A 14,975-nucleotide genomic window follows, 5' to 3' on the forward strand; every position below is an offset into this window, starting at 1 on the left:
CTGAATGCAGTCACTCCTTCAGTAAATAATTAATTTTTGGTCCCCTGTCATATTCCAGGCCCTGCCCTAGGCACTAGGGATAAAACAGTGGACAGGACAGATAAGGTTCCTGCTCTCACAGAGTTTGTATTCAAGTCAGAGATACATGGACACATGAACAAGAACAAATTAGGAAGCAAGAAAATTTCAGCTAGAGAAGTGCTATGAAGGAAAGGAAACTGATGGAGTGGAATAGCTAGGGAGAATGAGGGACCTAGCATTACATGAGCCAGGAAGGTCAAAGAAGGTGGTATGTGGGTTTCCATCTCAGTGATGAAACTGCACAGTGGATTCTACTGGGCCAGAATGTTTTCAATACTGACAATCCCAGTTTGAAACAGATTACTGTATACTTAGCACAAAATTGTAAGTACCACGGGAGACAGAATATGGTGTTAGGAGTGTGGGTATAGATCTGAGTTTGACTTTATTCTGCTGTTGACCAGCTGAGAGACTTAGGACAAGTTGCTAAACCTCCCAAAGCTCAGTTCCTCATCTGCAAAATGGGCATAATAATAAGTACCTTGGACACTCAACAAAAAATGTATTGTGTTCCAGTTACTGTTAGGTGTAGGCAGTACCTTGGAGTCACCTATTTAGTATCTTTATTCCTTGTTAGACGTAAACTATGTGTGGTTGTTTCAGTTGCCATTGCTGCATAATAAACCACCCCCCAATTTAGTGATGTAAAGAAGTCATTTTATTATGCTCAGGATTCTGAGGGTCAGGAATTCAAACAAGGCACAGTGGGGAAGGTAGATCCCTTGGTTCCATGTCTGGGGCCTCAGCTGAGCAAGTGGCTTCTCCATGTGGTTTTTTTTTTTCATGGGCAAGGTGTGGGCTTCCTCACAGCATGACAACTGGATTCTAAGAGTGCCTGCTCCAAGAGAACAAGGTGGAAGTGCATTGCATTTTTATCTAGCCTTACAAACCATAGCATGACTTCCACTGCAAGGACATGTTCAAGGGGAAGGACCCCCATGGAAGCAACGTTGAGGGTCACTTTGTAAGAAAGCCCCAGTACGCCAAGACCATTTCTGTCTCATTTATGCTCAGGAATATTTGTTGGAAGAAGAAATGAATGAGACACCTGATCATTGAGATCCCTGTCTTTTCAGCTTCTAGTCTGAAGACTGTCAAGACAAGTAGGCAAGCAGTTGCAGACACTAGCTAGCATCTTTACTGTGGGCAGGAGGTTCTAGGAGAGCCATCCTGAGGAAGGAGGTCTGTGTTGTGAGGATTCAGTGGAAAAATGAAAGGCACTTAATATTGTGTTGGAAACTTAGAAAGCTAAATTTAGTTAATATTTATTATTATGTCCTCCCAAGGAGGAATATTTAATTGTTCCTGAAAGGAATTAATAATGTTTCAAACTTTTGTTTTTTGTGTCTCTTGGGTATGGATTCTTGGGAAATAGAGCCCATGTACCCAAAATGTGCTACCTGAAGCAGTGGTTCCTGAAAATTCTGATGAGTTAAGATTTCTTCCCAGATGTTTCCAGGAGATGGTCTGTTGGTTTATATGGAGGAGAGACCGAATGACCGTACTGTTTTCATTAAGAACAGGAAGTATGGTGGTGTGTTGTGAGCACTGGATGAATCAGGAGGCTGGGATTTAATGCTAGTCAGACCATGTAGCCAGCTCTGGTCTTCCCTGGGGACTCCTTATTGAATGAGAGTGTTGAACTAGAGATAATTCCTGAGAGTCCTTTCAAATCTAACATTATGGTGTTCTCGAATATATCTGACTCTTGAGCAACATAAGGGCAGGGCTGCTGATCCCCCCACACTCCATAGTCAAAAAAATCAACATATAACTCTTCCAGAACTTTACTGATAGCTTTCTATTGATCAGAAGCCTTACCAATAACATAAACAGTCAAGATATTTTTTATGTTATATGTATTATATACTGTTTTTATATCATAAAGTAAGCTAGAGGAAAAAAGTTAAAATCATAAGGAAGAGAAAATACATTCATGGCACTGTATTATAAAAAAATCCACATATAAGTAGATTCATGCAGTTCAAACCCATGTTGTTCAAGGGTCAACTATAATTTTTGTCGTTCTCTGTGTCCTAAAAATTTGGAATATTATCACCTGTGGGGAGGATTGTAATGACTAATGTTTTCTGTACATTTATTATATTTCAGGCACTGTTGCGTGCATTTTTCATGTATTGACTGGTTTGATCCTCATGATAACCCTCTAAGATGGGTAGTATTTTTTCTCATAATCCTCATTTCACAGATGAACAACCCAAAATGGGGGCCCTCTGAACCCTAAATGGGGCAAGGGAGTCAGCTGATAAATGGGTACAAACCCCAGACGCCATGCTTGTAAGCCATGTACCACTCCGGCCTCAGAGTGCAGGAACTCCAGTAGAGCCTTCGCAGGAGAAATGGGAAGGCTCTTAATGGGGGTGGTTCTTGTGCTCTCCCACCTGAAACAGAAACGGAGGACTTTGTCAAGTCTCTGGAATAAAAACTTAGCACTGACACATATGAAGGGTTTACCTTCCACACTATGCCCCTTCACAATAGTCCTGTGGGGTCGATATTTTGTTAGTCATATTATGCATTTGTGAAAGCAGAGGATGGAGCTAGGATTCCAACCCGGGGCTGCTCCACTGCAGTTGGACTCTACTCCCTCAGCCACAGTGTTTTTCTACCTCTCAGGTACCGTGTTGCTTGTTTTAGAGGCTTGGCTACAGCTCTGACACCTGACCCTTTATTTCGTCAGCCTGGGAGGTTGTGTAATAAATACTTTTCTGATATCTCCCACTTCGTTCATGAAAACAATTTTAAGATGAAGGCCTTGGAAATTCTGATATAAAAGCCATGTTTAGAAAGGGTCCCTTCCCCTCCTCCCCCTTTAAAGGTGATGTTTTAGGGAAAGGGCAGCTGGATGTGGGCGCCTTCGGCTCACCTTGCAAGTAGTGGCCTACGTGAAGTGGCTGTGCCTGTGCCACATCAGGAACTGGACTGTCATCCCGTGTTCCACGTTGGCACGCGTGAACGCATGCGTGGTGTCAGGGAAGTGGGTGGTTTTAGTGACAAGGTTAACCCTGTACACTTTAAGTTATTTTTGAAGGAAAGCAAAAGCACCCAGTTTTCCAGATCTGAAGTCAGTGTTTTCATTCTGCTTTGGTGAGGCCATATTCCTTCATTGTTTGTTCACTCAGTCTTTGCTAGACAGGCAGTAGAGCACGTGGCTACCGCCTGGAGTCTTGACCTGGCTCTGCCACTTACTGGCGGTGTAACCTTGGGCAAGCTGCTTAACTTCAGCTTCCACATCTGTAAAATGGGGATACTTAGAGTTTCCATGTGAAAGCATGGAAAACAGTACTTGGCACATAGTGAATGCAATATGGATTAAATGATAGTGGTGATTACTACTATTATGAAAAATTCCAATGTAATTTTTATTTTTTCAAGATTTTATTTTTAAGTGATCTCTACACCCAATGTGGGGCTCAAACTCACAACCCCATGATCAAGAGTTGCATGTTTTACTGGCTGAGCCAGGGAAGTGACCCTTTGATGTACTTTTTTTTTTTTTTAAAAACTATCTATTTGTTAGAGGACGTGCACAAGTCCCCGCAGAGCATGGAGCCTGATGCAGGGCTCAATTCCAGAACCCTGAGATCATGATGTGAGCCTAAGGCAGACGTTTAACTGACTGAGCGACCCAGGTGCCCCTCCAATGAACTTTTTAATATGAATTTCCAAAGAAGTTTTGTACATGTAGTGAAGTGTTTCAAATTATGCTGTCGAGTATTTTCTCGTTCATACTTTATCTCCATTATTGATTGGGAAGTTGACATTCTAGTTCTATTCTTTTAGTGGTTACTTTTGAAATTTTATTTGCATACTTACAAAATGTAACATTAATACCCTAACCCTCTAATGGTAAGAGGTTCTTAGAGCATTTCAACTTCAGTCACCTCCTCTTTACTTATTAGCAATTGTTGTTCAGTGCTTTAGTTTTGTTTTGGTTTTTTTAACTCTACAAATTGAGCATTAACATTTTTTTGTACAGAAAATATTTAGATTTATCTACATGTTTGTCAGTTTCTTTGTTCACTATTCCTTGTATCAGGTCTTCTGGAATCATTTTCTTCCTGAAATGTGCCTGTTTTTTTGTTCTTTTAGTTTCTTTGGTTCTTCTCCCCTAGAGGATTATTTCATACCCTTTGTCTTGGGAAGTATTTCCCAATACTTCCTCTACAGTCTTTGCTCTCAGCTGGTGACCATGCTTGCTATTTAATAGGAGACAAAAAAAGAAAAAGAGAGAGAGACAGAAGCAGTTGGAAGAGGACTTTCAAAAATTGTCATCACTACATCTACCCACCTTCTAGTACTAGCGTCCGTATATTCTTCCTCCCCTGTCTGCTGGATAAACTATCTGTGCTCCTAGCAAAAGCTGATCCCCCTATTTGAGTAGTAACTCCCATTTTCTTTCACCTGTTCAAGATATTATTGACTGTTCCTTCCTGTATCATCAATTGTCCTACCTTTATTATGTCATTTTTCTTTTTTTTTTTTTAAGACTTTATTCATGAGAGACACACAGAGAAAGAGAGAGAGAGAGAGAGGCAGAGACATAGGCAGAGAGAGAAGCAGGCTCCATGCAGGGAGCCCGAGGTGGGACTCGATTCTGGGGCTCCAGGATCAGGCTCTGGGCCAAAGGCAGGCATCAAACCACTGAGCCACCCAGGAGATCCCCTTATGTCATTTTTCTATCAGCTTTCAACAGCCCTATTCTTTCCTCTATATTTAATAAAAACCCTTCCTCTCCTCACTGTTCCCTCTGGTAGTTGCCAGCAAAATTCTGTGCAAGAGTTGTGGGCACTCCTCTAATTCTTCCCCTGGGCTACATTGATCTTGCTCTAAATCATGCTTTTATCCCACTCTACTAATCGAAACAGGTCTTGTCAAGGTCAGCATTATTCTCCACTTGCTAAACATTGTGATGATTTCTGATTTAACAGGAGCATCCGTTAAGTTGATTCATTCAAGTTGATCATCCTTCTTGAAATATCTTGGAAACACTTGGATTCCAGGGCTCCATCCATGGTTAGCTTTCTGCTGATCTCACTACCAGTTCCTTGTCTTGTCCTGTTGGTTCTTCTTGAACCTGACGTGGGAGTGCTCCAGGGCTATTAGACTCCCTCTCCATCTACACTCACTCCTTGGTGATCTTATTCAGTCTTAGGGCTTAACTAACATCCACATTCTGATAACTTTCCCTTGAATTTCAGCCTCAGACATTCAATTGCCTATTCAGCATCTCTACTTGGGTGTCTAGTAAGCATCTCAAAATGAACATATCCAAATTTGAACTCTTTATTTTATTTTTTTAAAGATTGTATTTATTTGAGAGATAGTCTCAAAGCACGAGTTGGCAGCGGGGGCAGAGGCAGAGGGAGAAGCAGACTCTGCTGAGCATGGAGTCAACACACTGGGCTTGATCCCAGGACCCTGAGATCATGACCTGAGCCGAAAGCAGTCACTTAACCAACTGAGCCACCCAGGTGCCCTTAAGCTCTTAACGTTTCTTTCCAAAATTCACTCTAACTCTCTCTCTCCCAATTCTGTTCATGGCAATTCCATTCTTCCAGTTGCCAAAGCCAAAACCTTACAGTTGTCCTTAACTCTCTCACCCCTTATCCATAGCAAAATCCTTTTGTCTTTGCCTTCGAAATATATCCATCCAGACTCCTATCATATCTCACACTCGTTACCATCTCAGCTGGCCCAAACCATTATCATCGTTTGCCTGGATTATTGCAGTATCCACTTTACTAGTCTCATTTATTTTTGCTTTCCCCATCTATATTAGTTTACTGGTGCTACAGTAACAAAGTACTACAGACTGTGGCTTAAACAGCAGAAATTTGTCTCACAGTCCTGGAGGCTAGAAGTATGAAATCAACAGGATGGGCTCCCTCTGAATAGTGAGGGATGGATCTGTGTTAGGCCTCTCTCCTTGTAGATGCTCTCCCTGTGTGCATATCTGTGTCCACGTTTCCCTTTTTTATATAGAGACCAGTCACACTGAGTTAGGGCCCACCCTGATGACCTCATTTCAACTTGATAACCTCTGTAAAGACCCTATTTCCAAATAAGATCACAGTCCTGGGGGTTAGGACTCCAATGTCCCTTTCTTATGAGGTTCAATTCAATTCATAACACCCCACAATGGTCTGTTTTCAGCATAGAAGGTGAAATAATCCTAGACCACATCATGTTACTACTCTGCTCAAAACCCAAGAGCTTAGTAAAAGCTAGAGTCTTTACAGTGGTTTACGGGCTGGGCATTGTCTGCTCCCTCCTTTGCCTCTTTATTCTTCCTCCTTCTACTTCGAGGGACACCATTGTTTAGTGAATAAAAGCAAGGAATCTGGACCTTGCCTGCCTAGGTTCAGATCTCAGCTCTGATACTAGTGATAAAGAATTTGGGAAAGTTATTTAGACTTTGTGTCTCAGTTTGCTGATCTGTAAAATGGGATTCATAAGAGTACCTACCTCTAGGGTTATTATGAGGATCAATATTTGTAAAGTACTTAGAATAGTGCCTCCTTGCATATTGTATTAATAGGAAATACTTGTAGCAATTCTCCAATCCCAGATGCTGGAGTTCTTTAATGTATTCATTTTCCCAGTCCTCACAGCAATCCTAAAAGGTAGACACTGTTGTTATCCTCAGTTATCCACAGCTGAGGAAATTGAGGGTAAGTAATTTGCCCAAAGTCATGCAGCTAGTAAGCTGCAGCCCTAGGATTCAACCCAGGGAGTCTAGGTCCAGTTTATGCTCTTAATCGCTACCTATGTTTATGCTCTTGACCACTAATACTATGTAATGAATGTCTGTTTATTGAAATAATAGTTAATTGTGAATACTAGATGGTGGAAAAATACCTTAGTTTTTTTAAAACTCTCTGTTTTGCCCTTGTTTTTGATAGTTTTGCGAGGCACATAATTCTAAGTTTAGAGATACTTTCTTTTCAGTATTTTGAAGTTGATACTCTGTTTTCTTCTGATTTCTAGTTTGCTCCTGTTGATTTTTTAAACTCTTTTGTAGGAGATATGTTGTCTTTGAACTGATTTTAAGGTCTTAATATTTTTGTGGTTCTGCAGTTTCACTACAGTTTAAATGTGTGTATTTTGATTTCATAATTTGTCCCAGTTATTATACATTGTGCTTCATATATCTGCAAATTCATGTTTTATCTCAGTTCTTGAAAATTCTCAGCTATTTTTTTCTTTTTAAAAGATGCAAATGTATTTTAAGTGGGTAATACACTAACATGGTTTAATATTTCAAGAGGTATTTTTCCTTCCACTTTTGTTCCCCAATCAACCAGCGTCCACCCTAGTGATATTATTTTTTTCAGATATGTCCTTTTCTTTCATCTTTTCATTCTGAAACTATAATTTAAAAAATTATTTATTTACTTTTTAAAAAGATTTTATTTATTTATTTGGGACAGAATATGAAAGAGAGGGAGAAGGAGACTTCCTGCTGAGCAGGGAGCCTGATGCAGGGATTGATCCTAGGACCTGAGATCATGACCAAAGCAGGAGGCAGCATCCCACCCAACTGAGCCACCCAGGTGCCTCCATTTATTGATGGAGGGAACAAGTGGAAGCCAGGGGGTGGAGCAGAGGGGAGGGAGGGAGAGAGAATCTCAAGACGACTCTATTGAGCATGGAGCTTGATGTAGGGCTTGATTTCACAACCCTGAGATCATGACCTGAGCCAAATTCAAGAGTCTGACACTCAACTGACTGAGCCACTGAGGTACCCCCTGAAACTCCCAATTTTTTAATACTAGTTTTCTTGATCTACTCAATTTCTCTTGGCCTCTCCTTCACATTTTTTTTTTAAGATTTTATTTATTTATTCACGAGAGAGAGAGAGAGAGAGAGAGACAGACAGGCAGAGGGAGAAGCAGGCTCCAAGCAGGGAGCCTGATGTGGGATTTGATCCTGGATCCCAGGATCACGCCCTGAGCCAAAGGCAGATGCTCAACCGCTGAGCCACTCAGGCATCCCTCTCCTTCACATTTTCTATTGTCCTTATCTCTCTATGCTGCAGTCTGGATAACTTCTAATTTTTCTCCCCACCTGCCTCTAATTTGCTGTTTTAACCTATCCATTGAATTTTTTTATTTAAAAAATTTTTTTTATTTTTTTTATTTTAAAATTTTTAAAGTTTATTATATATATTATTTATTTTTAAGATATTATTTATTTATTCATGAGAGACAGAAAGAGAGAGAGAGAGAGGCAGAGACACAGGCAGAGGGAGAAGCAGGCTCCATGCAGGGAGCCCCATGTGGGACTTGATCCTGGGTCTCCAGGATCATGCCCTGGGTTGAAGGTGGTGCTAAACCGCTGAGCCACCTGGGCTGCCTATATTTATATTTATACATATATACATGTCTATATCTATCTACCTATCTACACACACACACACACACACACACACACACACACATTTTACTAATCTCTACACCCAGCATGGGACTTGAACTCACAACCTGGAGATCAAGAATTGCTCACTCTTGCAACTGAGCCAGCCAGGCACCCCTCCAATGTATTTTGTTTTTTGAGCAGTGTAAGGTCTATAGAAAAGTTGAGCTGAAAAAAGAGTGCCCATGTAAGTCCTCACTTTTCCCACTCTAGGGTTTTGGTTTTCTCTATTATTAACATTTTGCATTAATTTTGGCACATTTGTTACAATTGATGAGCCAGTATTGATACATTATTATTAACTAAAGTCCCTGGTTTACGTTAGGGTTCACCTTTGTGCTGTACCTTCTATGGATTTTGACAAATATATAATGATATATATATGAATTTGCTAGGGCTGCCATAACAAATTCTACAGACTTGGTTCAACAAAAATTTATTTTCTCAGGTTCTAGAGGCTAGAAGTTCAAGGTCAGTGGTTGGCAGGATTGGTTTCTATGTGTAGATGGCTGTCTTCTTTTTGTGTCTTCACATGGTCTTCCCTTTATATGTGTCTATGTCCTAATCTCTTTTTAGAAGGACACCAGCTATAATGGATTAGGGCCCACACTAATGACCTCATTTCAATTTAATTATCTCTTTAAAGATCCTGTCTCCAAGTACAATCATATTCTGAGGTATTGTGGTTTAGGACTTCAGCCTATCAGTTTGGTGGGGTAGACACAGTTTAGCCTGTAATAACGTATATCTGCCCTTACAGAATCATACAGAATAATTTCACTGCTATGAACATTCTGTGTTCCATCTACTCATCTGACCCTCCCTTATGAACCCCTGGCAACCACTGATCTTTTTACAATCTCATACTTTTGCCTTTTCATGAGTGTCATGTAGTTGGAATCATTTATTATGTAGCCTTTTCAGATTGGCATCATTCACTTTGCAATATGCATTTAAGGTTCCTCCATGTATTTTTGTGGCTTTATAGCTCATTTCTTTTTATCACTGAATATCCATTGATTTTTTTATTTCAGTAATTCAAAAAAACTTTTTTTTTCTTTTTTAGAGAGAGAGAGAAAGAGAGAGAATGAAGCAGGGAGGGGGCAGAGGGAGAGGGAGAAAGAGAGTCCTAGGCACAAGCCCAGCACAGAGCTTGATCTCATGATCCTGTGATCATGACCTGAGCTGAAATCAAGAGTCAGACACTTAACCAACTGAGCCACTAAGCACCCCAACATTTTTTTGAAAGTAGGCTCCATGCCTAATGTGGGGTTTGAACTCACAACCTTGAGAACAAAGATCAAATGCTCTACTGACTTAGCCAGGTACTCTTATATATTTTTAATTTCTAAAAGTCCTGTTTGGTGCCTTTATAGATTTGCCTATTTATTTTGCATATTGCATTCCCATTTTTGTGATCCCCTGTGTTACTTCTTTAAACATTCATACATAGTTATTTTGTATCCAATGGCTGATAATTTTAATACCTGAAATCCTCAGGGGTCTAAATCTATCTGTTGCTTCTGCTGAATCTTACTTCTGGTAGCTTGTTTTCTTACATGTTTGGGGCTCTAGGATTGTAAACTCATAATTGTTATTCATCTTTGGCTATTCTGGAGGCCTAAAGAGGGGAGTACTTTACTCCAGACAGGTTTGGTATTGGATTTGCCTAGAAACCTGGGGGTATTACCACTTTAATCTTTTTTGAGTTGGTTTAATATTGAGTCTCAGATTTATCTTCTCCATTTTGCTCTATTGTAATGAACATTTGCTTTCAGGTCAGCCTTCCCTTTTGCCTGTTGTTCACTATTCTTCATCTGGTTTTAGCTTACTTTGGATTTGTGTTTATTACTGTGAGCCCAGTGAGTATATTTTGAAAGTCCATTTTATCTAGGATTTTATTGTTTTGTAGGTAGATATCCCTCCAGACTGTCTAGTTAGGCATCTCACCAAAGCAGGGTTCAGTTGCCTGAGTTTAGGTATTGAAAGGTAGAATGATGGTGATCAGTCACATTAGGCACCTTCTAGTTGTTCCAGTTTCACTCTCACTTAATCATTGACTCTTCAGGATTAGACTTTAGGCGCTTGGCAAATGACACGTTTTCTCTTGGCTAGCAGCCCATGCTGTTGGGAATGAAAAGTGATGATGATTAGTTTGGACACTGCCTCCATGTGCTAATCTGAATGATCTGTTTATTCCCCTGTGGTAACAATGATGAAAATTTGAATTTACTTCTGGGAAAGAAGGACCTGAAAAATAGTGTAATAACCGAGGGGTCATAAAATTGAAGTTTAAATCCCGGCTTGGCTATTTACCAGCAATGTGACCTGCTCCAGGTTGTGTAACTCCTCTGAGCCTTTGAAATCTCAGCTGTAAAGAAGAACAAACAAAGCTGCTATATACTGATCATTTATAAAATGTTAAGCAGTTTGCTAAGTTAATAACTATAGTATTTCTTATGTAATATTCAGTAACAATCTTATGAGATGTAGCTATTATTTTACTTATTTTACTGATGAGAAAACAGAAGTATAGGGAAACATAAAAAGGGTTATTGTTCAGGCCAAATTTAAATGAGATAATGTGTAGTTAACATGAGCACATATAAGGTCACCAATAAATGACAGCATTATTATAATCACTCAACATTTTCCAGATATCAAATTAGGTCATTTACATGGTATGGCCTAAATAAGATTCATTTACACAAAAAAATATTTTATGGAGCACTTACTATGACCATGTGTAGTGCTCAACGCTGGGGAAACAGGAGGAAATAAGACAGATATGATCTCAGCCCTTAGAGAATTCCCTTTAGAGTGAGGGAGACAGGCACATAAACATTTACAATTCAGCCTGGGAACTGCTGTGATGGGGCAAGAATGGGGTGCTTTGGGAGTCAGGGAAAAAAAATTTTTTAAGATTTTATTTATTTGGGAGAGACAGAGCAAGCGAGCCTGAGCAGGGGGAAGGCAGAGAAAGAAGCCGACTCTCTACTGAGCAAGGAGCCCTATGTTGGGCTCAGTCCCAGGACCTTGAGATCATGACCTGAGCTGAAGTCAGATGCTTAACCAACTGATCCCACCCAGGTGCTCTGGGAGTAAGGGAGATTTACCAGAAGTAATGATGTGCTCTAGGTTTGTACTTGAAGAATGAATTGGAAGCAAGGGTGGAAGGAAAGGCAGAGGAGGCGGCAAGCCTAAGGAAATGAAAGTAGTTTTTGTATGTGGTTTTGTATGTATGTATGTAGTATGTTTTGTATGTAGTTTTGTATGTAAGCCTGGGGAGATGGGCAGATGCCATATTCTGAAAGGCTGTGTAAGGCCTGCTATCAGAGTTTGACCTTTTTTTTAGATAATTGGAGAGCCTCTGAAAGGTTTTTACCCAGCAGAGATGTGATTTTAAAAGATCACTCTGGCAGAAGTGTGGGGAATGACTAGCTTTATTTATTTTTTAAGATTTTATTTATTTAGTCATGAGAGACACAGAGAGAGAGAGAGGCAGAGACCTAGGCAGAGGGAGAAGCAGACTCCCTGTGGGGACCCTGATGCAGGACTCGATCCCAGGATCCTGGGATCACCACCTGAGCCAAAGGCAGACACTCAACCATTGAGCTGCCCAGATGTCCCAAGAGTAGCTTTAAATACTTTTATGTCATTTAATCTTTACACCAACACTTGGAGGTAGGTATTATTATCTTGATTTTAAAGATGAAGAAATTGAGACTTGGAGAATTTACTGTATTCACACATTTAATAGGTAGTAGAGTCACTTACCCATATATGTCTGACTCTAAATCTATGTTGCTGTATTGTCTTCAACTAGTAATGATTTGGATGACCTAATTTATGTTTACTCTGTAGAAAATTCTCATTCATTCTTATAGTATTATTTGCATACTCGGTGTTAGTTTACAAAGCATTTCACAGCCATTATTTAATCTTAAAAACTATGAATTAGGTGATGTTATCTCTGTTTTATAGATATAAAAGAAAATTGAAGTTGACCTTCAGTTGAATGGTCCTATACACCTAGAAAGTTGTGGAGCTGTGACTTGAACACCATGCTCTTGACAGAGGAAAGCTTTTTTATGGATACCTTGTGAACATGCCACATTTCTTTTTGAGTCTTTGCTCGTTGTTCATGGGTGAATGTTTATAAGGCTCTTTTCTTCCAGGTTTTGGAGATCACATTCATTGGAGGACACTAGAAGATGGGAAGAAGGAAGCAGCTGCCAGGTACAAGATACGGTTTTAAGTTATTTATAGTGGAAGGGATACCTGGCTGGCACAGTCAGATAGAGCATGCAATTCTTTTTTTTTTTTTTTTTTGAGATTTTATTTACTTATTCATGAGAGACACACAGAGAGAGAGAGAGGCAGAGACATAGGTAGAGGGAAAAGCAGGCTCCGTGCAGGGAGCCCGATGTGGGACTCAATCCCAGGACTCCAGGATCATGGCCTGGGCTGAAGGCAGCCTCTCAACCGCTGAGCCACCCAGGCATCCCAGAGCATGCAGTTCTTAATCTCAGTGTTGTGAGTTTAACCGTTCAACCCCATGTTGGACCTAGAGATTTAAAAAAATACATTCAATAGGTTATTTATGCTAGTGAAACACTTTCCAGCCATCAGCTTAACATTAATTTCACATGAAAAGTTATGCCAGAGCCAGAACTTAGTAGTTGCCTGATGATAACAAAAAATACTAATAATAAGTGCTTATTTTGCACCAGACATTGAATAATTTGAATTAATTTATTTAATTCTCATAACAACTCTTTTGAGGTGGGTACTACTGTTACCTTCATTTTAGAGATGAGACAACTTAAGGCACAGAGCAGTTAAGTAACTTGCTTAAGATCACACAGCTAGTATGTGGTGGAGCCAAGATTCAAACCCAGGCACTCTGGCTTCGGAGCCTGCACTCAACCAGTAACCCACACTGCCTAACAGTCTCAAGGTGAATAGTATTAAGTTTCAGTTAGGTTTAGCCTATGCACTGATGCACATAGGTGATGCAAAGGAGGAAGAAAAGGCGGAGCAGGGGAGGGAAGGCTAACCACAGATCTAAGTGCTTTACATGCATTCATTTATTTAATCCTTATAACCTATGGGGTTGGTTCAGCCTGTGGAATAAGAACTGTTACTATTTTACACAAGAGGAAAATGAGACACTGATGATTAAATAACTTGTCAATAGATTATACAGCTAGTGACACAACCGGTACTTGAATGTTTTATACTATACTGGAGAGATACAAAGACCCAGTATATGTGCATCTACTTTATATATACACATCCTTGCACAGCAACACACTTCTGCACCTGCAAAATTACAGTTGACTTTTGAATAGTGCTAGGGGCGGTTAGGGATGCTCAAAATCTGCATGTAACATTTGAGTCCCCCCAAAACCGAAAACCGGTAACATAAACAGTCAATTAACACATATTTTGTATGTTATATGTATTACATACTGTATTCTTACAACAGAGTAAGCTAAAGGAAATCATAAGGAAGAGAAAATACATTTACGGTACTGTAAAAAAAAATCTGCATAATAAGTGTACCTGTGCAATCCAAGCCCTTGTTTTTCAACTGCATAATGCTTGCTTTGGCTAGAACAGATCCTACAGCTTCATGGCACGAGGCTCACACATTCTGTAGAGCAGGGTTACCAGACTTAACAAAGAAAAATAAGGACTCCCAGTTAAATTTGAATTTTGGGTAAACAAGGAGTAATTTTAAATATGCCCATTCAATATCTGAGAAATAGTAAAAATATTTTTTGTTGCTTATCTGAAATTCAAATTTAACCAGGCATCCTGTATTTAATCAGGCAACCTTACCAAGGAAGAACAAAAAATAGGTTTGAAGTTCTAAAGCAAATGACTACTCCTACATAAGGTCTTAAGTGAGTTTTGGGGGCACTTTGTTTTTCTCTTCCATACCTTTACATCCCAACCTACTCTATCCGTTGTAGGATGTCTGACTCTCCTTGTAGGTGCTTGATTTTTCCCGTTCAGACCCTTAACCACCTTCGCGGGAACTGCCTGGTGTTCATTTCCGAATTCCCAGTCGTGGAGAGGTTGAGTGATTGAAATGGTTATGGAGTTAACCGTTTCTGAGAGTCACTGGGTGTAAGGAATGGACGGAAACTAGCATTTGTTCCCGGTCCTGTGCTGAATATGGTGCGGACTGTCTTGCAGTGTTTAAGCTCCTTCAGGCCCCATTATGGATAATGGCCGGACTTCGCCTTTGGCCACAGAGGGCTCCCATCCTTTCGAGGCCTCTTGACATAACTAACCCGTCGTTCTAGTTTCCATCACCTTCCTGAGCGAGCAGGTCCTGGGTCTCCTCGGAGCCAACTCGTGTTGCCATAGCAACAGCAGGTCCCGTGGGACTCGGGTGGGGTCGGAAGTGCGTGGCCTTCCGGTTTGCGTCGGAGACGTCGGCC

General features: G+C 40.3%; 1 protein-coding gene and 1 long non-coding RNA gene across 6 annotated transcripts in view; one reads left to right on the forward strand and one right to left on the reverse strand.

Annotated features, from left to right (window-relative positions):
* TXNDC12 (thioredoxin domain containing 12) overlaps window positions 1-14,975 on the forward strand; it is a 29,627-nt gene that overhangs the window by 1,088 nt on the left and 13,564 nt on the right. Inside the window, exon 2 of the mRNA XM_072772142.1 lies at window positions 12,699-12,759. Within this exon, the coding sequence (XP_072628243.1) occupies window positions 12,699-12,759 (61 nt within the window). The remainder of the gene's footprint in view (window positions 1-12,698; window positions 12,760-14,975) is intronic.
* On the reverse strand, window positions 827-14,971 carry LOC140602531 (uncharacterized). Of its 5 annotated transcripts, none has more exons than XR_012005469.1 (6): window positions 14,470-14,971; window positions 12,298-13,087; window positions 10,837-10,891; window positions 10,471-10,644; window positions 2,364-2,483; window positions 827-916 (listed from the first exon to the last, which is right to left on the reverse strand). It is a non-coding gene; the product is annotated as an uncharacterized lncRNA (long non-coding RNA). The 5 variants fall into 5 exon arrangements; XR_012005471.1 differs by having other exon boundaries at window positions 10,542-10,644; window positions 14,470-14,970; XR_012005470.1 differs by having other exon boundaries at window positions 12,620-13,087; window positions 14,470-14,967.

This window comes from Canis lupus, chromosome 13 (genome assembly GCF_048164855.1).
Source record: "Canis lupus baileyi chromosome 13, mCanLup2.hap1, whole genome shotgun sequence".
In the NCBI taxonomy this organism is placed as follows: domain Eukaryota; kingdom Metazoa; phylum Chordata; class Mammalia; order Carnivora; family Canidae; genus Canis; species Canis lupus.